The 18,889-nt window shown below is 47.9% G+C and overlaps 2 protein-coding genes across 4 annotated transcripts; one reads left to right on the plus strand and one right to left on the minus strand.

Moving 5' to 3' along the window:
• The first annotated feature begins 127 nt into the window (after window positions 1-127).
• Window positions 128-5,292, plus strand: PSMA7 (proteasome 20S subunit alpha 7). The gene is made up of 7 exons (XM_065692007.1): window positions 128-307; window positions 1,832-1,958; window positions 2,499-2,623; window positions 3,592-3,714; window positions 4,109-4,228; window positions 4,733-4,795; window positions 5,053-5,292. Exons 1-7 carry the CDS (start codon window positions 212-214, stop codon window positions 5,143-5,145), a joined length of 747 nt encoding a protein of 248 aa, XP_065548079.1. The 5' UTR covers window positions 128-211; the 3' UTR covers window positions 5,146-5,292.
• Window positions 5,293-6,577: 1,285 nt separating this feature from the next.
• On the minus strand, window positions 6,578-18,870 carry LSM14B (LSM family member 14B). 3 transcript variants are annotated; one of them, XM_065692004.1, is made up of 10 exons: window positions 18,615-18,870; window positions 14,060-14,223; window positions 13,574-13,709; window positions 13,002-13,118; window positions 11,043-11,213; window positions 10,843-10,920; window positions 9,658-9,819; window positions 9,336-9,489; window positions 8,251-8,428; window positions 6,578-7,889 (listed from the first exon to the last, which is right to left on the minus strand). In XM_065692004.1, exons 1-9 carry the CDS (start codon window positions 18,733-18,735, stop codon window positions 8,257-8,259), a joined length of 1,275 nt encoding a protein of 424 aa, XP_065548076.1. In that variant the 5' UTR covers window positions 18,736-18,870; the 3' UTR covers window positions 6,578-7,889; window positions 8,251-8,256. The 3 variants fall into 3 exon arrangements, with proteins under 3 accessions (XP_065548076.1, XP_065548078.1, XP_065548077.1); XM_065692006.1 differs by lacking the exon at window positions 13,002-13,118; XM_065692005.1 differs by lacking the exon at window positions 13,002-13,118 and having other exon boundaries at window positions 10,843-10,923.
• Window positions 18,871-18,889: the final 19 nt, after the last annotated feature.

An 18,889-nucleotide genomic window follows, 5' to 3' on the forward strand; every position in this document is an offset into this window, starting at 1 on the left:
CGTAGGACGGCCGCCCTGTACGCCAAGTGCGCCAGCGCGGCGATGGAGCGAGCCGAGGCAGCCGCCTACGCTGGATGCGTAGCGCTGCGCTCCGTACGCCAGGAGCGCAGGCGAGGCCCCGCCTCTCGCCGCGCCGGGCGGGGCAGGGGATGAGTGTGCGGTTTTGAGGGAGCGGCAGGTTCCGGCCCCGCGGGACGCACGGGCGGCAGCCATGAGCTACGACCGGGCCATCACCGTCTTCTCCCCGGACGGGCACCTCTTCCAGGTGGAGTACGCGCAGGAGGCGGTGAAGAAGGGCTCCACGGCGGTGAGTGAGAGCGGCGGCAGCCGCGAGTGCGCCGGGCCGCTCGCTGAGGGAAGGCCCGCAGTGGGGCCTGCGCCTCGCCCGTCACCGAGCGGGCTGCGGGGGGGGAGGCCCCACGGGAGATGCCCTGAGGCGTTCGGGTTGAATTCTGGGGTGGGAGCCGCCTTAAACAGCACCGTTTCCCTCAGTGGGTGCCGTGCTTCTGTCAGGCTCCGGCTCCGGCCGTGGCTGCGGGTTTCGGGGGAAAAGTCGGAAGTTTTGTGCACTGAGCACGAAACGTGAGGCCCGGGGCAAGCGCCGCGTCCTGACAGCCCTGCGCTGGCAGCCCGGCAAGGCCGCGGTGGCCGAGCGGCCCCCGAGGGGAGGAAGCTGCTGCGGAGCCCAGGACGGCGCTGGTCCTGCTCTGTTGCTCTCTGTGGTGGCAGTGGCAGTGCTGTGTGCTTGCGCACATGCGGGTCACCAGTGGACTGGGAAACGTGTCAGTCAAAGCACATAGAAGTAACTTCATGGCTCCCAGCTTTCGCGTGTCCCAAGGGTTTGCTCAATGAGAGTTCGTGGGTTTTTTTGTCATCTGGGGAGAAAAAGGAAGTATTAATTTCTAAATAACAAAATACCCAGAAGAAAATTTACTGTCTTTGGGGTGGAATAAATATAATGACATTTAGTGCCAAAGAGGTGGCCTTCTTTATCTCACAGAAATTAAAACCACTGTAAAAGTGGAGCAGACATCAAATATAATCAATCTCTGTCTCTCTTGTTAAGTAGTTGGTTGGAAATGTCTGTAACACACTGACAGCCATCCCATAAGGAAAAATGATTCCCATCACCCCTTAGAGAACCAGTGGGAATGAGTGAGAAAGACCAAGGGTTTCTTTTGTCCCTGATGCTGGAAAAGGTATATTCAAAGTATGGATTAGGACACAGAATCATAGAATAGGTAGGGTTGGAAAGGACCTTCAGATCATCCAGTTCCAACCCCCTGCTATTGGCAGGCATACCTCACACTAAACTCTGCCACCCAAGGCTCTGTCCAACCTGGCCTTGAACACTGCCAGGGATGGAGCATTCTCATGCTGACATGAAGGCAGCAAACTCCTGGCAGGCTGCTTATCAGGTTTTACTTGCTCTGACTTTCAGTGTTGTGGGGTATGCCTTGAACAGTACCAGTGGAACAGTTGTAGCGGTAGTTTTGTTGATCCTACTTCTGTGGCTGCACAAACACTCCCGGCCTTGGGAAGGCAGGGTTGGTGACAGGAGTGGGATTGTATCTCTGAGAGCCACGCTCATTTAAATGGTAGTAATTGATTGTAAAACTGCACCCTGGAATCCACTGCAGGTTTTGTAACATCAGCCCTTTCCCCAGGTTGTGGCAATAGGAAATAAAATACTGGTTTCAAGCTGAAATAACATTTGCAGCATGGGGGTTTTGTGTGTTCTGGATTTTCCTACTAATTTCAGTGCACTCTGAAGCTTACCGAGTTTTGGGGCCTTAAAAGCTTAACTTTTTCTTCTTTTAATGCATTGAAGGTTGGAGTAAGAGGGAAGGATATTGTTGTTCTTGGTGTGGAAAAGAAGTCTGTGGCAAAACTGCAGGATGAAAGGACTGTACGGAAGATCTGTGCTCTCGATGACAATGTCTGCATGGCTTTTGCAGGTACATGCTCCCCTCAGGGGGTTTAGAACACTTAGCATAAGTGGCCGAGAACTGTGGGAGGGAATATGGTTCCACAGTTGCTTATTCTTTGTAAAACAAGAGTAGTCTGCTGTATGGATGAATATATAGACAGCCAGTGATCTAATGAGGGGAAATACATGTTAAAGTTCAACTAGGCCAGCTTTACTGTGCACGTAAAGCTGCTTTGTAGTTGGGGTGCTGCATAAGCAACAAAGCCAGTGTGTGTGAGAACTGAGCTTGCTTTGCCAAGTGCTGTCTCTCTGTCAGTAGCATTGCCATCACCTGGCTCAGAATTGTGTGTGTTCCCTAAAACTCACAAACACGAAAGCTGTGAACTACCCCCTCTGCTTGTTTTGGTATGTTGGGTTCTGTCTGTTGCCTTAAAAATGCAGCAAACCTGAGGAAGTGTGATCTCATTTGCTTTTTCCATTGCTGTCACACTGACCTCGAGAGCCTTTTGAGGCAACACGAGTTGTTGTGTTTGTGCAGGATGAGTCTGAGACTACTCTGTCGTTTCAGGGCTGACAGCTGATGCCAGAATAGTTATAAATAGAGCTCGGGTGGAGTGTCAGAGCCACAGGCTGACAGTGGAGGATCCCGTCACCGTGGAGTACATCACACGCTACATTGCCAGTCTGAAACAGGTACGTTGGACCCCACAGGGATTCTTCAATCATCCTGATGAACAGAACTCCAAACTTAAGTATGTCCCAGCCTTGTTCTACTCAGCTGGTCAAAATCAGCACAACAAAACATGTTTATTGGAAGTAGGGATGTAGTAATAGCACAGAAGGAGGGATGGCTGACTAGGTTCTCTTCCAAGATGAAGAAGTTAATTAGCACTTGTGAGTTCTGCACAATGACTTCTGTGATATTATCAGGAGCACTGTGCTGATCCACAGTTCTGTCTTGCCCTCGTAACAACGGAGCTGTGTTATTGTCAGAATATCTTCATGGCTCCTGTTCATTTTTTCTTCCTACTAAGCCATTGCAGGGAGGGATAAGAGGGGAGCAAATCAGTGCAGTACTGAGTATGGTTTATGGTTAATGTTAATTTAAAATTAATTAGAGCATCAAAATCTGCCCAACTGTGCTCTGTGATAAATTGTGCATTGAGTGCGTATTAAACTGCTCTGTCTGCCCCTCAGCACCACCCAGCAGCCAGGGGAGCTTCTCAAGAAATCTAGAGAGCGATTTTACAAGGGCCTGTAAGGACAGGCCAAGGGGAATGGCTCTAACCTGCCAGAGGGGAGACTGAGATGAGCTCTTAGGCAGAAGCTCTTCCATGTGAGGGTGCTGAGGCGCTGGCACAGGGTGCCCAGAGAAGCTGTGGCCGCCCCATCCCTGGCAGTGCTCAAGCCCAGGTTGGACATGGGGGCTTGGAGCAACCTGCTCTAGTGGAAGGGGTCCCTGCTCATGGCAGGGGTTGGAACTGGATGAACATTGAGGTCTCTTCAACCCAAACCACTCTGGGATTTTAACTTTAGCAGGTAGATTGGTAAGCGCCTGCTAAAAATATTTCTAGTGTTTTTTCTGGTTCATCTCGTGTTTGCTTCTACTCTCACAATGTTTTTAGAACTGCTTCTGAAATACATCTCTTCTCTTTGCTCAGAGATACACACAGAGCAATGGGCGCAGGCCCTTTGGCATCTCTGCTCTTATTGTGGGCTTTGACTTTGATGGGACCCCGCGGCTGTACCAGACCGATCCCTCTGGCACATACCATGCTTGGAAGGTGAGTTGGTTGTGCTTCTGGTGGAGATGGGATGGAGTATTTGTGAGTTAATGTCCCCTTTAAAGAGGGACTGGTGTAGGAAGGAGATCTCACTGACCAGATGGGGGTGGCTCACAGCTGGAGAAATCCTTAATGATTCGATTGGCTGTGAATGGCAGCTGCAGTTCAGCTTTACAGGGAGATCTTGTCCTGTTTGCAACAGGAAAACCCCAAACCCACCACAAGTGTCTTTGTATGTGACATGTGGGAACTTACACGTTCAGCCCCCTTAAAAATAGATGGGGATCACAGAACGGCTTGAGACTATGTGATTGTACAACTGTATTACTTGCTTACTCTGTCAGTGCGGCTTTCCTGAACTTCCATTGTCTTTCCCCTCCTTCAACGTTTCCAGGCCAATGCCATTGGCAGAGGAGCCAAATCCGTGCGTGAATTCCTGGAAAAAAACTACACTGATGAAGCCATTGAAACGGATGATCTCACCATCAAGCTTGTCATCAAGGCACTTCTTGAGGTGCGTCCCTTTCACATCCCTTCAGTGACTTCTCCCTGTACGGCCGCACTGACTTCTTCAGTGGGAATACAGGAAAATCTCTGTGCATGTCACAGGAGAGAACCCCACAGCAGGATCTGTGAAGCTGTTCCTTGTGGGATTAAATTCAAGGTTCAGAGTATTTGAGTAACAGTTTCTGTAGTTTACCTGGAATTTACTGGCAGTTTTCTGGGGAGGGAAACAGGCTTCAGTTCTGTGCATTCAACCAAATGCACCACACAGCTGCTGCACCACAGGCAGAACCTTTTACTTCTGAAGAAACAGCAAATACCAGGAGGTTGATGGTAGCAAAGGGGGCTCCTGCCTGCTCCCAGAAGGAAGACCCTTACTTTTGTAGAGCTGCACTGCTGCTGGAGCAGGGAGTGTAGAGCCAGTGAGGGGAATACTGTCCCTCTGTAGCTATTCTGACCTGGAAGGGGGTGACTGGGAGTGTGTCCATTCATTAACACTGATCCACTCTCTAAGGTGGTGCAGTCTGGAGGAAAGAACATCGAGCTGGCAGTCATGAGGCGGGAGCAGCCACTGAAGGTAAGGCCCTTGTTTTGCTCTTCTCCCTTCCCACTGTCCTTGTTGAGCTGCGTTAACTTCCACCCCCTCACCTCACATCCTGTCCTGGCCAGAGCTTGTGTCTGTTGTTGGTGGCCAAGGAATGTTGTGTCTGTGCAGAGTACCTGGGTCTGGATGAATCCCAGCTAACTCTCGTTCTGTGTGAGAGCTAGAGTTGCTGAAACAAAAAAGCCTGAGCTGTGCTAGGATCCTGAGGGTCTCCTGTGTTCCTGTTCTAGATCCTGAACCCTGAGGAAATAGAGAAGTATGTTGCTGAAATTGAAAAAGAAAAGGAAGAAAATGAGAAGAAAAAGCAGAAGAAAACAACATGATGGATGAAGGTGAATGGCTCAGCTGCTGCTTTTTAACTGAAGCAATGGGTTATTCTGTATAGACCATTGGTGTAGGCATTCCACTTGTCCATACTCTGCCCCTCGGGAGACCTACAATAAACCTACTGGGTGTTTTTTTTTTTTAAAGCTGTTAGTTTGGAATTGTCCATTCCTTGGATTTTCCTTCCCTGGGAGTGGTTGGTGGATGCAGACCAGCAGCAGTGACCCATTAAAGGAAAAAGGCTTTGGCTGCAGTTTTCCTGGGTCACTTCCTTCTGTGAATGGTTGTTCCCTGCACCCTCTCAGTTGTCAGTGGCTGGCTCAAGGGCTGGGTTAAAGCATCAGCAGAACAGAAGCAGTGTGGAATTGTGCTTTTTCCCCCCCCCAGTGCATCTTCAAATGTAAAGAGCAAGCCCTGTGCCAGGGGGTGGTGGTTTCCCTCTGGAGGGCAGCACAGGGGTGTTGGGGGGGTGCAGTATGAGAACTGGCTGCACAGATCCATTTGCACAGTGTGGTACATGATCTGGTATTGGCTTGTAGTGGCTGTGTGACTCCTCTGGTTCACAATGAGGGGTTGCTGGTGGGACTGACCACCGGGGAGTGGCAGACTGGTGGCTCCCCACAGCTAAATGTGACAGTGAGGTTAAGCTGTAAATGCAGCAGAGCCCTGGGGCTCCCAGGAACAGTCCTAGTAGAAAAAGGCTCATTCCTTGTGAAGGGCTCCCAGTCAGTGAGCTGAGCTACAGCCACAAGTCCCCTCACACTGCTCCCAGTGACCCAGGTACAGCCCAGCTTAGACACAGCCACAGTGCAGCTTCCATAGCATCAGAAACAGCAACTCTGTCTCCTGTACTGGATTTGAGGATTTGCTGTAGAAAGAAGGGCAACAACTGCCTTGAAAACAAACAAGAGGCCTTAGTACAGGTAAGCTAACAGCAGCTTCTTATTTTGCCACAGCCACCTTGTACAAGTCACTTAGTGGCAATACAACTCCATCCTTATACTGCACATCACTCTGGCTGTTGCACCAGCTGAGAAATGGGAGGCTGACAGCAGCTTCCAGGTCAGCTGCCTGGTACAGCCCTGTTGTGCTGGTACAAGCCCAGACACTGAACCCATCTGTGGCCACTGCCCAGATGTGCTGCCACTCAAAACAGGCCCCAGCCAAGCCCCACTAAGAGCAGGGCAGTGTGTGAACAACACAACCCTTCTGGTGGATGCTCTACAGGAGGGTGGAACAGAGGGTAACAGAGACCAGGGTGTCAGCGCCTGGATTTGGGGTTTCATGCCCCTTTTCAAGTACTGTGTACACAGAGCTCTGCAGCACCACGATCTCCAGCTTGGCTTAAGCCCTGCAAGGCCAGGCCCCCAAGGAGCTGTACAGATCAGTGCTACCCAGCTCCACAGAGAACAAAGCAGGAGGGAAACATGAAACATTTACATGTTTATTATAATTACAATTTACATTACTCCAAAGAGCAGCCCCACTGCTATGGTCTAAGTCTTAGCAATAAAGCCCTACAAAAATAAATCCAAGCTTTGACAGTAACCTAGGTCAGCGCGTAACTAAAAGTCTAGCTCTGTAAGGGGTTCAGTCGTCAAGGTGCTTTTCCAACAGAATTCCCTACCAACTGAAAAGGGACACATGCCTACAGCAATTTAACCCACTTATTCATGCAAACAAAGGCTCCCCCCTCCCTGCCCCCTCCCCACATACAGCTTGTTAAAAAACAAAAGAGAAAAAACCCAACTAAACTATTTACAGTATGGGGGGTACAGAGGAAACAACTTAAACATGCCCATCGGTTAAGCTTCAGGAGATGGACTCCCATCCCCAGTTTAATGAAGACATTCCATAGTGTTCCACCACAGCCTACGAGTGTACAGAGAACTGTTTGCATTTGGTACTACCCAGGAGCAAGGTACAAGCTGAAGCAAGAAGTCGGAGCTGCAGATTCCATCCCAGACAGACACTGCCAAAACCTTCTTGTGCTGAGCGCAGGAGAGAGGAGTCCCACCAGGACACAACGCACTGCTCCCTGCGCAGCCCCGACCCTGCAAGGACCTCCAAGTTTGAGGAACACACGGTGCCCTTGAGCTCAAGGGAGAGCCATGGCTCTATAGAAACCTGTAGTACCTCCACACTAGTACCAGCCAAACAGTTGTACAGTCTTTTACACTACTACATGATCAACAATCCAGTATTCCCAAGTGACAATATACACAACTCTTCAGCACCAGGAATCCATCCTTCCAGATGCCAAGTGCTGCTTCACACCTACTGCTGAAACCAGCGAGACCAGCAGCACCAAAATCCATTTGGTTACTCAGAACAAAGAAATTAGAGCTGGTTTATTTCAAGTGAGCTTTGGTTCCATGTTAAAATAGCATGATTTCTCTTCTCCAGGGTTCAGAAAAGGAGTCTGACTTTCAGCTTAGACTACAGCAGCCTTTGAGAGACCCAGAAAGAAGAACCATGAAAGTTAATCTGCACTTAAAAAATAATACACAAAAAAAAAAAGACACCCTGAAGAAGGTACCCCTGAACACATTCCCTCTTCCAAAGAATATTCCAGCTGACAGTTGCTGGTCCAAAATAAGTCCAGAATATAAGCAGTAGTACATGAAGTTCTGTCACTTGAGCTGAGACAGCAAACAATATGAACCATTTTCCCACATTAGTGCAGCAGTTGGGTGGTTTATTTCTATATACACTTTCATCCTCTCAGGGGAGATGTTAGAACCTATTCAGGAAAAAGAGTCGGATTAGATTTGACGCCATGGGGATCTGCTCCCAGGAGACAGCAAAGTTCACTCCTGTGTTTCAACTGAAATGCTTTGCTACAAAGCCCCTGCTCCAACAAGCAGCTCTTGCTTCCCCAGACCAAAAGCCAGTCCAAGAAACAAACAGCACACTCAACATGTGAAACACCACATTGAAACCACTCCTAGTGCCTTCTACCACTTAGAAGAATCAATCAGATACAATAAGGGACAACTCTTGGTGTATCTGTGAGGCTGGAGAGCAAAAGAGGTTGCACAGAGAGCTCAGACAAGGAGTAAGAGACAAACCTGGCTCAGTTTTAATCTCAGTAAAGAACTTGCCTTGAGTTACACTCTGCCAGTACCAGCTCTGTGAGTGGGCTGGTTCCGCCTCGCTGCGCCGCTGCCCCTTCCACCTCGAAAGCCACCACGAAAGCTGCGGCCACGGAGGAAGCGGCCGGACACTCCGAACGTCTCCGTGTTGAGCTTCCTCTCCTCAGCCCACGTGGTGCGCCTGGAACTGAACCACACCACGGTCAGGTCTGACACCGACAGCAACAGCTACGACTCACCCAGCAGGAAGCCTCGCACGCCCCGGGTTGTTCAACTGAACGGCAACAAGAACCGAAATCACCAACTCAGTTCCTCTGCAAAGCGTGGACTTGAAATTGGCAGCTGCTGGCTTTTGTAAGCCACTCTCATACTGGAAAACTAAATCTGGGCCTAAGAAAGGGTTGGACATGATCTTCCGAGCAGTTCGGTGACTGTTACTGAGGCAGCCCCACAGCACTGGGGTGTTTCTTCCTCAGCAGAGCCCACCCTGCCCTCAGCACCTTAGAGTACACACTCAGAAGAAAGCTTTGCTAAAGGGAAGCACAAGCCTTACCAAGGGAACTCCACATCCTGACACCACAGGGATGCCTGACTTCTCCAGGCACACGATACCATCAGCAGCCAAAGATGAAGCTTTCGTTTAATATCCCCAACATTTAACTTGATGCATCTCCACAGACAGAGCTGACCTCCTCTCTGCCCCGGCTCCAGGCTCAGCTCCTGTCTGCAAGCTGCTTCACCTCTAGCACAGCCTGACCCTGATGCCTCCTCCCACAGCTGAGATAAGAAATTCATTTAGAAATCAACAGGTTCAAAGCCAGTACTGGGAAACAGAACTGGAAATTCCTGTATCAGAGTTTAGGCAAGTTTATCAGTGGAAATCCTTGCTTTTTGCTTGATCCCACTGCATGAAGCTTGGTTACTATCACTTGTGAGCCACCAACTGCACAGCAGTACTCCCTTCTGAAGACTGTTTTGCTCATTTCCTTGCATTCTACACTTTTCAAAGAGTTAAACCAAGTGACATAGATTCTGCCTAGAATTCTATGCCTAAAATTGCTTTAAAACCCAGCAGCCTTTTAGAGAACACTCACCTAGACTTCAGCTCTGAGGAAATGTTGTCAAAGAAAGACTTGGATTTATCATAGTAGCAGTTGGGCCCCAGAAGGTCCTCCTCTGCACTGCCATCATTGTTTTGAGTTGCCACTCCAGGGTCCCCTTTTTCTTCCCCCGTCTCTGCTTTGTCATCTGAAGATAATAAAGCGTATTACACTTCCTTGGTGCATACTGAAGAGCCATCTGTTCTCTTGCTCCCTCAAACAAGATTTCAGATGTAACCATGCAGTTTCTCAGCACGAGTTTCTCTAGGTAGTGTTTACTACTAGCTCAGCAATTCATATTAATGAAGTCACAAACCTTTAAAGTTCAGTTTCTTCTTGAATTCCTTATCAAGTTCCTCTCGGTTGAATTGTGCATTTGCACTTTCAAAGTCAAAGTCACCTTCAAACTTTATTGTATTTTCCTTCACAGTAGTTGGTCTGTTTTGGCCTCTAGAACGGTTTCTGGTTCTCCTGTTTCCTGAAAGCAGGAGAGTTTAAACACTGGGTAACGCACAGGGGGGTTAAATGACTTGCTCAAGAGCAGAGGAAACCTGGGTTAGAACTCAGAAGGTTCTGGCTTCCAGTCCTGTGGTTAGGCCACACCTCTTTGAAAGTAACTTCTCAACTTGGCTGTAGGAGACACATTACAGCAACACTTTAACTGAAAAGCATTCCTGGATGTTAGTCTTAATGGTAAGACAGAATATACCCAACTCTCCTTCCAGTTTGAGGAGGGGAAATAAGAACAAGTACTATACCATGGAACAAAGAGGGAAGCAGGGGAAACTGCCCTTCCTGTCTGCTACTCATCTGCAAGCAGGGCACTGTAAGTACTCTACAAACCTGTCATAATGGCAAAAGAGATGCAGGTCACTGGTTTTGGAACATCCACCCCAGACTCACCCACAAAGGGAGCTTGTACTCTCTATTGTTGCTGGTTTCCAACTGGGGCCATCAAATCCTTTCTACAGGGCTGCCCTCAGGCAAACCAATTCAAAGACCTCAGGTTGAAGTTTTGTTTTCTGCCTTCTCCCCTCTCCTTGCCCCCACCCCCTTTTCTTCCCCTTCTCACATTGCTTGGGCAGAAAGAGCTGTTTGAACTCAATTTCATTGTCTTTTGACCTGTGCTTAAGCTGCAGTCCTGATGGAAGCAAGGGCTCCACAGTTCCTCTCACTTCCAACAGCCCTATGAATTCTCAGCAAGCTGCCCCTTCCCAGTAATAGCCCTTCAGGATCCAGGGAAATCCAATTGTTGCTGCCAACTCGTGGTACCAACTCTTATGACATACTTCAAATTTCTGAGGACACTAAATTCTGTCCCTGGAATGTTCTGAACCACTGTGACTCCAAAACCAGTTTTGGTAGGGAACCATCTCTGGATGCCCAAAGTCTTATTAAGCTTTGCTTTGCTCTCCCATCTTTTGTCCAATAACCCTTGACTGAAGCTCACAATACTTGCCTTTACAGACTAACACACCTGCTCAGTGCCAGGTTAACCTACCCGATCTTCTCCTTTGAGGTCTTCTGTTCTCATCATTCACCTGTCCTTGAGTTTGCACAGGTGCTGCCTGGACTGTATCTACTGAATAAGAAGGATAAACTCAATGAAGGAACAAACAATGAAACCCCAAACTGCTCAGTCCTGCAGCTTTGGAGGCTGTTTCAGAACAGCGCATTAAGGAAGCAGTGATGTGTACGTACCGTTTGCCTTACTGCTGCCCTGGGGAACCTGCCGTCCGTTGCGCTGAACCCCGGGATTGACTTTCACTGGGGGTGGCTTTTGTGAATTCATGTTGTCCACCGGCCCGGTCTGAACAGCCTGTTCCACCATGGGGCTTTTGCGGACCGGGTGAACAGAAGGAAAACCAGCACCTGGAAAAGATCCCAGTGACCCAGTGCCTCTCAGCGCGTGCCAACATTACTCAAACCCTACCCACTGCTATGGAGAAACCGTTTTGTCACGATTTACTCAACGCCTCAAGTGTTCATCATTACGTGCTATGTTTAAGCGGCATATACACTAGGGAAGGCACTACAAGTCATAGCTCTCCAATCCAGAGCTTAAAAATCAGGAAATCTACCCATTTATTTCTTCAGAAAAGATAGTCACACATTAGATAAGCAAGCCAGGTCGGTCTCTTTGTCAATTTATACCAAAATCTCACTTCTAGGTGTACCTGTGGTTATGTAGGATTTTACTTTACACAATACTTTAAATCTGAAGCAAAAAAACGCATTATTTTGAAACTGCTCAAGAAAGCTGCCCTGCTTTGTAAAGAAAGTTTTGCAGCAAAAGCACAACCACCTCAACTATATCTCATTTTAGAAGCTGCTTTTAGAAGTCTCTCAACTTCATTGCTTATTGTTAACTTTCACAAAGAAAACCTGAAACCAGACCAGGATCTCAAAGTTACCCTTTTAAATTCCTTCTTGGTCAAGGCCAAGCTGTTACCAAGACTTCTGCTGCTCTTCCATCCAGGCTTATTTATTCACACTACAAAACATGTAAATACTTTTCATGGTTTGGGATACCTTACACCAGTTACATTAAAAAGTGACAGTCTTCAGTACTCAGAAGAAACACTGCAGTCTAGGTTTAATCAGAAGTTCTGGAGTACTACAGGGTTATGTAGTTATGCATAAGAGCTGTTTGGAAGCAAACTCTGAATGATACTTAGAGCAAGGAAAGTGAAAAGCTGAAGAGTACACACAAACCAAGCCACTGACACTGCTGGGTTACTCAAGTCCGCATGAGATATACCCAGTAGTATATGAACTAGTAGTTCACATCATGCAGGTTCCCAGATACCGTACATCTGGAAAACCTGCGAGGAAGACAGACATATCCTAGGGATTACTCAATAGGACAAAGCTGCTGTGTAAGTTTAACATAAAGTTTCAAAGCTTTGCCAGGATACTGAGAGAGTAGGTACAGAGAGATGGGCAAACCCAGCGAGTAAGCAAAAAACGATCCATGCCAACACAAGCATACATGCTCGAGTTAAAACCAGAGGAAACTCATTACCATGTTTAAATGCAGGCCGCACCTGGTCTCTCTGCTTTGAGGATGGTCAGTCTGGTATCTCTACTCAACCTTTTAAGTTCTCGCACACAGAAGCAAGGCCCCAGCACTGTCATCTCAGCCTTACCACAACTCAAACTACTTACTGTTAGTCATGCTTTGCTAATCAGGAGTCTTGATAAGGTACAATGCCCCGTCATGCATGACATTTATCCTGACATTTCATCAACTACAGCAATACTCCTGAACCTTCTATTAACCTAGGTCTCCAACAGAAAGGCCACCCACAACTTCAGCAGTGTTTGTCTTCCAAGCAAAGGCTGATTCCTCACTCCATCCCTAAGGTGACATACATTCCTGAATAGGATGCAACATATTAACATCCCTGAACCTCAGCCCCCTCATCATACTTACACAAGAGAATCCACTGTCCTGTACTTTCTCCTGTCTAATTGATACTTCTGGGACAGGAGGAATACTTCATATAATGAAAGGCAAAAAAAAAAAGCTGAAAACAAACTAGTTTCGCTAGCATTACCCATACAAGTACTATCATTCTAGAGGGGTTAACAAGAACAGAGTGTTTGCGAGTGCCATGCAGTTCTTCCAAATATTTGGAGTCCTCAAACTGCTGTTACCCTTGGAAGAGAGCTGATGGGGCTCTGAAGACATGTCAGGCTCTGAGACAGGTTGTGGAGACGGAGAAGAACTAGGACTGGAAGCAGCTGCTGATGCTGGAGGGCTTACCAATTTCTCTAAAGAGATAGAGGGAAGAAGAGAAAGCAAAGATACATGGATAAGACACCAGGCAGTGAAACATCTGAAGGACTTGGAAAGAGATACAAGAATCTCTAGAACAGCATTAGAGTGGCTTATTTACAGTCCTCTCTAGAAATTCAAGTTCTTTTTACATGTGATGGATATGTAAGGTATGGTAGGTTAGAAATGACCTGGCCTCAACTGTTAAGTGTCCACATTACTGCCAGAAGGAAATTTCAGCTATCTAGTTTGTTTCTTTTGTGTGTGTACATGCATGTGTAAGTGAAACGCAGGCCTCCATGCAGGAAGATCATTGCACAAAGTTAACTACTTATTCACTGATAGTTACGGCCTAACACTTGGCAGGAAGTCTGGGTTAATTTTATTTCTTTTCACAGTAGCTGCATACAAGGATCAGACCTTTACTCTAGCAAGTAAAGTTTTTACTTACCTAAGCCTAATGAAGCTGCATACTGCTGGCTAAGTAAAGAGCTGGCTGCAAGCTGGCTGTAAGGTGGCATACCTCTAAACGGGCTGTAAGGCACATGTGGCTGAAAGGATGATGTAGAGGCAGAGCCCAGTGAAGACTGTAACAAGACAAAGTACATTTCCATTTACAGTGTCCAGAAGTCAACTTGCTTTGGCAGCGATTTTCTACTTCATACACAGCATTACTAAAGCTTAAGTAAATACTGAGAAGCATTAGTTTACCTCTTCATGATTTTTTCTGCATTCTCAGCTAGCTCTGGCTTTTGTTGACTGAAGTCTTTAATGCTGCTATTTTAAACATTACAGTGAAATTCAGGACGCTTCAAACAATCTGAAGATTCCTAGAGACACTTAATGGCCTTCATTTTCTATCGGTTTATACCAAAATCCAGTCCTTCAGCACCAATGTTTTATCACAGCTTTCTATTAACACTTCAGGCTAACTTACTTGAACAATGGCAGGATCTTGCGGCAGAGTATGCTGAGCTTTTGGAGGTTCACAGACAGTGATGTCTTTGATGTCACTGCCCCGAAAAATGATGTATTCATAGATTTCTTCTCTGGGAGGAGCAGGTCTGTCCGTGGGCCGGTCTTCAGTACCGAAGGATCGCACTTGAGCGGCAAGAAGATCACTATTAGTCCAGTATCACCATCACAGCATTGCTTAAGTGAAGATTTATGCAATTATAAAGTGATATTGTAATATCAACCGATTACAACAACAAAAAGGTTACCTCCAGAACTCTGAATCTCACACACATCAGTTTCCTCAAACACCAACTCTTCCAGCAGCCTGTATAAACACTTGCTTACACCAAGCTCTGAAGGTAAAGACCAGAGACCACCGGAGTGAAGCATCTTACTCCAGAACGAAGGGCTTCCCCACAGCGCTGCACTGCCACATTCCCCTTCCCTCCCCAGCACCTGCCCCATGCAGGCATTCACAGAATCACAGAATCACAGAATTTTGAGGTCCCTTCCAACCCTTGGGATTCTGTGATTCTGTGATTCTGTGATTCCTATTCAAATTCTCTCTCTTCCCCATGCCACTGACTACAAAGCAAGCTCCGTGATAAATCTAAACCCTCAGTGCCTACAAAGGCTTTATTGAGTCCCACGTATCACAACACCTGACCAGGTACTAATCAGTGATGTTATACATTAGAGCAGAAGAAAAGCTGCAATTGACTGCGTGGCAGCTACCATGTAGAAGCATAAATTAGCCTGAACCATTAAAGAGAGGTCAGACCCACTGGATTGTTAGTGCAGGAGAACAGGTAGCAGTTACATGAGACACAGATGTATGGAAGCTTGAAATTTCAGCCACAAGTTACAGAAGCTCAAGGTTACCAATCTAGCTGGTTTCTGTCTTCATGAGGCTTTGCCAGTTCAGATTAGCACCAGCACATTCTGCTTTGATGTATGTCTTCTGCCAACAGAAGAATTCTGTACTGGAGTTGCATCAATTGCTTCCACCAGGTTACCACAGAGCGCTCACCCTCTCTGCCAGGACATGCCACAATTCCTGCAGTACTTTCACCAATTACAGACCTTTCACAGGCCCCTGCCCATGGCACAGTCAGATGTGCCAGCCTGCTGCAGCTTCCCCTGCGCAGATAGGAAGCGATAAGCACACAGCCCTGTCACACAGACTGGGACATTACAGGGGATGGGGGGCATCACAGCCTTCCCAGGAAAAGGGCAGCAAAAGGGGATCCACTCAACTCCCATGTTGAGCATCCCCAGTATATTATATTGTTGTTAACTTACTAGGAGTGTTAACAGTTGGTCAGGGCTACTCATCAAAAGTCCTGTTCTTGGAGATGAAAAGCTGTATCCCCACCAAGCAGCAGTCAGTGCTGCAAGTAGTCATCACCTCTGTGCAACATATCTGTGAGCTCCCAAGCAACAGCAAGCTCCAGGGACAGCAGATCAATGCTAAGCTTTGTCCCTGTCATGCTGATGCCGTTTAGCACCTCAGCTTATATCCAACTGGAAGGGAATTGGAACTGGTACGAGGACAAGCTGTCAGTCACTTCCTCTGAATGACTGTCTTCCTTTGGTTCGTAGGGTACAGAACCTCTCCAAGTTATTTTAGATCTCCAGCTGTTGCTTGATCATATTACAGCTGTAACCTAGTCAACCAAAAGCAGATTATAAACTGACAGCAATGCTTGTGGCCTTTTGAACATGAACCATACCACTGATACCGCTGCTCAAGATTAGATTCTTACAGCACATAGCTCATGGCAAGACTACTAAAGCTATGCAGGCACTACTGCACAATCCCATGGCTAGTTTGGAAAGCACCACCTCTCTGAGCACCAGGATCATCCTGTCAGCTTCCACAGAGAAACACATGACTGGCAGAGCCAAAAGCTGTCCAGGGAGCCTCTCAATTGGCTGGTCCCAAGGTTTCTAACTAAAAAGGTGGATAACTTGTGTTCATGTAAGTCAAAACAACAGTGAGGGCATTTCAGATGGCTGGAGGAGTTGAGCGTGCATGCCCCTGCATTTGAAGGGTTTGATGATTTCTGGCACATCATGAAGTGCAGCTTTAAGTTCCTGTGGGGGTCTGAAAGGCTGTATCCCATGAAGGGTTACAGCGACTATTGTTTACAGATGAGCAGGAAATCAATCCCACACCACGCTGCAGCTCATGCTTTATCATGCAGTTTGTACTCATGTGCAGGGCTCTGTTGAGGAGACCTCTGAAGGTTCAGGGAGCATAACAAAGGCAACTGGCTATCTAGAAAGCAGAGCCTGTGGTTATTTCTTAAAAGCCCTAGATTCTTCAGACTTCTACAGAAGGGGGAGGACATTTCTGGTGTTCACTGCCAACAGGACAGTAATGAGCTTAAACCTCCTTTGTTTGTAATTTAAGTTCAGAATCTAACAAGACGCACATTTCTTGCAGTGCTTAATGAAGCACATGGAATCTCCTTAGCCAGTGTTTAAGACATTGTGCATGTGTTGAGATTCAACAGGAACCAAATACAAGATCAACTGAAGTTATCCCTGCTTCTAGTAAGAGGCTGAACCAGACTCCTTCCTGAGGTCTCTTTCAACCTAATTTTTAATTTGTATCACTTGGGTGATGGAAGTGAAGAGAAAGGCACTACCATTACACAATGAAGTTGTCTGAGCCTTAAACACTTGCAACTAGGGCTTAATAATAATTTACTAGCTATCTGGACAACTTCAGCTGCATGTCAGCAATACATGGTTCTTCTAATGCTTCAGAGATCAAGCATACTAAACCACTGTTCCCCATTGAGCACAGTTAATTTTGCTGTCACCAACTTTAACACTGTTGTTGTGTTCCTAATTCTGACATTAAATTTGGAGACTTTGACTTTATATCAAAATTAAAAACCCCTCTGAGCTAAAGTGAAAAGCAGGGTTTGTCCTGTGAAGTTTAGAACAGCACTTTAAGGGAGGAAAACAATGTATTCTCTATCTATTTGTAACTATTACTCCTCAGGCATTCCAGTTAATCAAAACAGAACATTAAGAGAGCAATAAATACAAAAACTAGCAGAAATCTTACAAAGAGCAGGTACTTTCTCACACCATAAAGCACTTCAAGCACATTTGCCTTTGAAACACACCACTGAAGCTCTGAAGTAGCAAGAGCTGAAACTATGAGAAACCATTTCTACTTGCTGCTGGGTAAAGGTGAAGACCTCCTTGCACAGAGAATGGAGGAATGGCAACCTCTCACTTGCTTTGAGTGGAACACTAACAGAAATAGCTCTGTTTGTACAGTTAAATAAACAGCTATGCCCTTACGTGGAAAAAAAAAGGGAATTTGTTAAACCTAACATTTTTAACTTCAGAATACACACTAATAGCTGTCAAATAACGTCCTGCATCACATAAATGCCATTATACTGAACAAATACTGTGGCACAGGCTGCCTTAAGGATAGCTGAGAAGCAAGCAAGTCAGTGTCAGCAGCCAAAAGATAATGTTTCAAAACAAAAGATGTTTTGTTTGTGGACAATGCAGATGGGTTGTTGAAGGCAGCACAGAACGAAGAAGGTGCGAACTTCCCGGAACAGGGAAGAACAAAACACAGGGAGAAAGCTGATGAACATTAGCTGGAGTAGCCAAGCTGGACATTAAAAGCAGTGCAGAAATAAGATCTTATCTGAGAGACTGAACAAGATAGGGCAGGCTTTTCTAAGAGTAAATACAGCAGTTCTCAACACAGGTGACAACTGAATCCAAATGACACCATTTAAGCAGAAGATAAGGATCACCATTTCTATAGGGAAACAAGATGCAAAGCTTTGATGAGCAGCCCGCAGGGTAGGAAGAGCCAGACCCACGTGCGGATGCCCACAGCGTTCTGCACGCCAGCTCCCAGCCTCTCCACCGGAGCAGAGTCCGGTTATTGATCCCGAAAGGAACAAAGGCACATCGACAGCAACTCTGTCTTCCCCAGCGCTGGCTTGTGGCCCTGCTGGAGCCGAGCACCGACACACTGCCAGGCATCCACGTACAGACAGGGAAGGGGAGCTAAACCGCGAGCAGCCGCACAAACCATCACCTTCCTGGCGCTGACAATAGCGACAGAAGCCGGCATTGCTCGCAGCCCTTCTTCACCGGGGGGCTGGTAACTGCCTGTGACAACCAAGAACCCCGCAGCACCCCGGGCCCTGCGAGGCACCGCAAGCCCCCGCCACGGCCCGTGCTCGGCCCCGCATCGCGGAACGGCCTCGCAGATGCTGACTCACGGAAAGGCAGCAGCGCCGACAGCGCGGGGCTCCGGCCCCACCACCCCGCAGCTCGGGCCGCAAGCGCGGGTGAGCCCTCTCAAGGCGGGCGGGCTCCGGCCGCCGCTCGCCCAGGCCAGGCTCATTGTTCAGGGCACGGAGACGGCAGGCGAGGCGCGGGGGGAGGGCTGGCCGCTCCCCTCAGCGAGCGGCGGGCCACGGCGCCAGAGCCAGCCTAGGCCTGCCCGCACCCCCCCTCAGCACCCCCCGCAGCCGCCTCACCCTTGGCCAGCGCCACGGTGGAGTTCTCGGTGTCGATGGTGTAGAGGATGCCCTCATAGCGGATCTGCGCCTTGGAGATCAGGCTGATCTTACTGCCGATGTACGGCGTCCCCGAGCTCATGGCGGCGGCGCGGCCGGGCCGAGGTGCCGCTGAGGGTGTGCGTGAGGCAGGAGGAGGCCGCGCGGAGCCGCCGCGCCCGCCCGCGCACCGTGCGCAGCCCGGGCCCCGCCGCGCCGCCTTATGTAGGGCGGAGGGAGACGGGCTGCGGGGGGGG

Source organism: Lathamus discolor, chromosome 11, assembly GCF_037157495.1.
Source record: "Lathamus discolor isolate bLatDis1 chromosome 11, bLatDis1.hap1, whole genome shotgun sequence".
Lineage (NCBI taxonomy): Eukaryota > Metazoa > Chordata > Aves > Psittaciformes > Psittacidae > Lathamus > Lathamus discolor.

What these genes read in the sequence shown, in the direction of transcription:
- LSM14B (XM_065692004.1), bottom strand. Translation starts at nt 18,735, where the DNA reads ATGAGCTCGGGGACGCCGTACATCGGCAGTAAGATCAGCCTGATCTCC. An exon ending in AAGATCCTGCCATTGTTCAA is followed by an intron (nt 13,710 to 14,059) that starts GTAAGTTAGCCT and finishes GTCTTGTTACAG; the next exon opens with TCTTCACTGGGCTCTGCCTC. An exon ending in CCATCAGCTCTCTTCCAAGG is followed by an intron (nt 11,214 to 13,001) that starts GTAACAGCAGTT and finishes GATCTTTTCCAG; the next exon opens with GTGCTGGTTTTCCTTCTGTT.
- PSMA7 (XM_065692007.1), top strand. Translation starts at nt 212, where the DNA reads ATGAGCTACGACCGGGCCATCACCGTCTTCTCCCCGGACGGGCACCTC. An exon ending in GCACATACCATGCTTGGAAG is followed by an intron (nt 3,715 to 4,108) that starts GTGAGTTGGTTG and finishes CAACGTTTCCAG; the next exon opens with GCCAATGCCATTGGCAGAGG. An exon ending in TCATCAAGGCACTTCTTGAG is followed by an intron (nt 4,229 to 4,732) that starts GTGCGTCCCTTT and finishes CCACTCTCTAAG; the next exon opens with GTGGTGCAGTCTGGAGGAAA.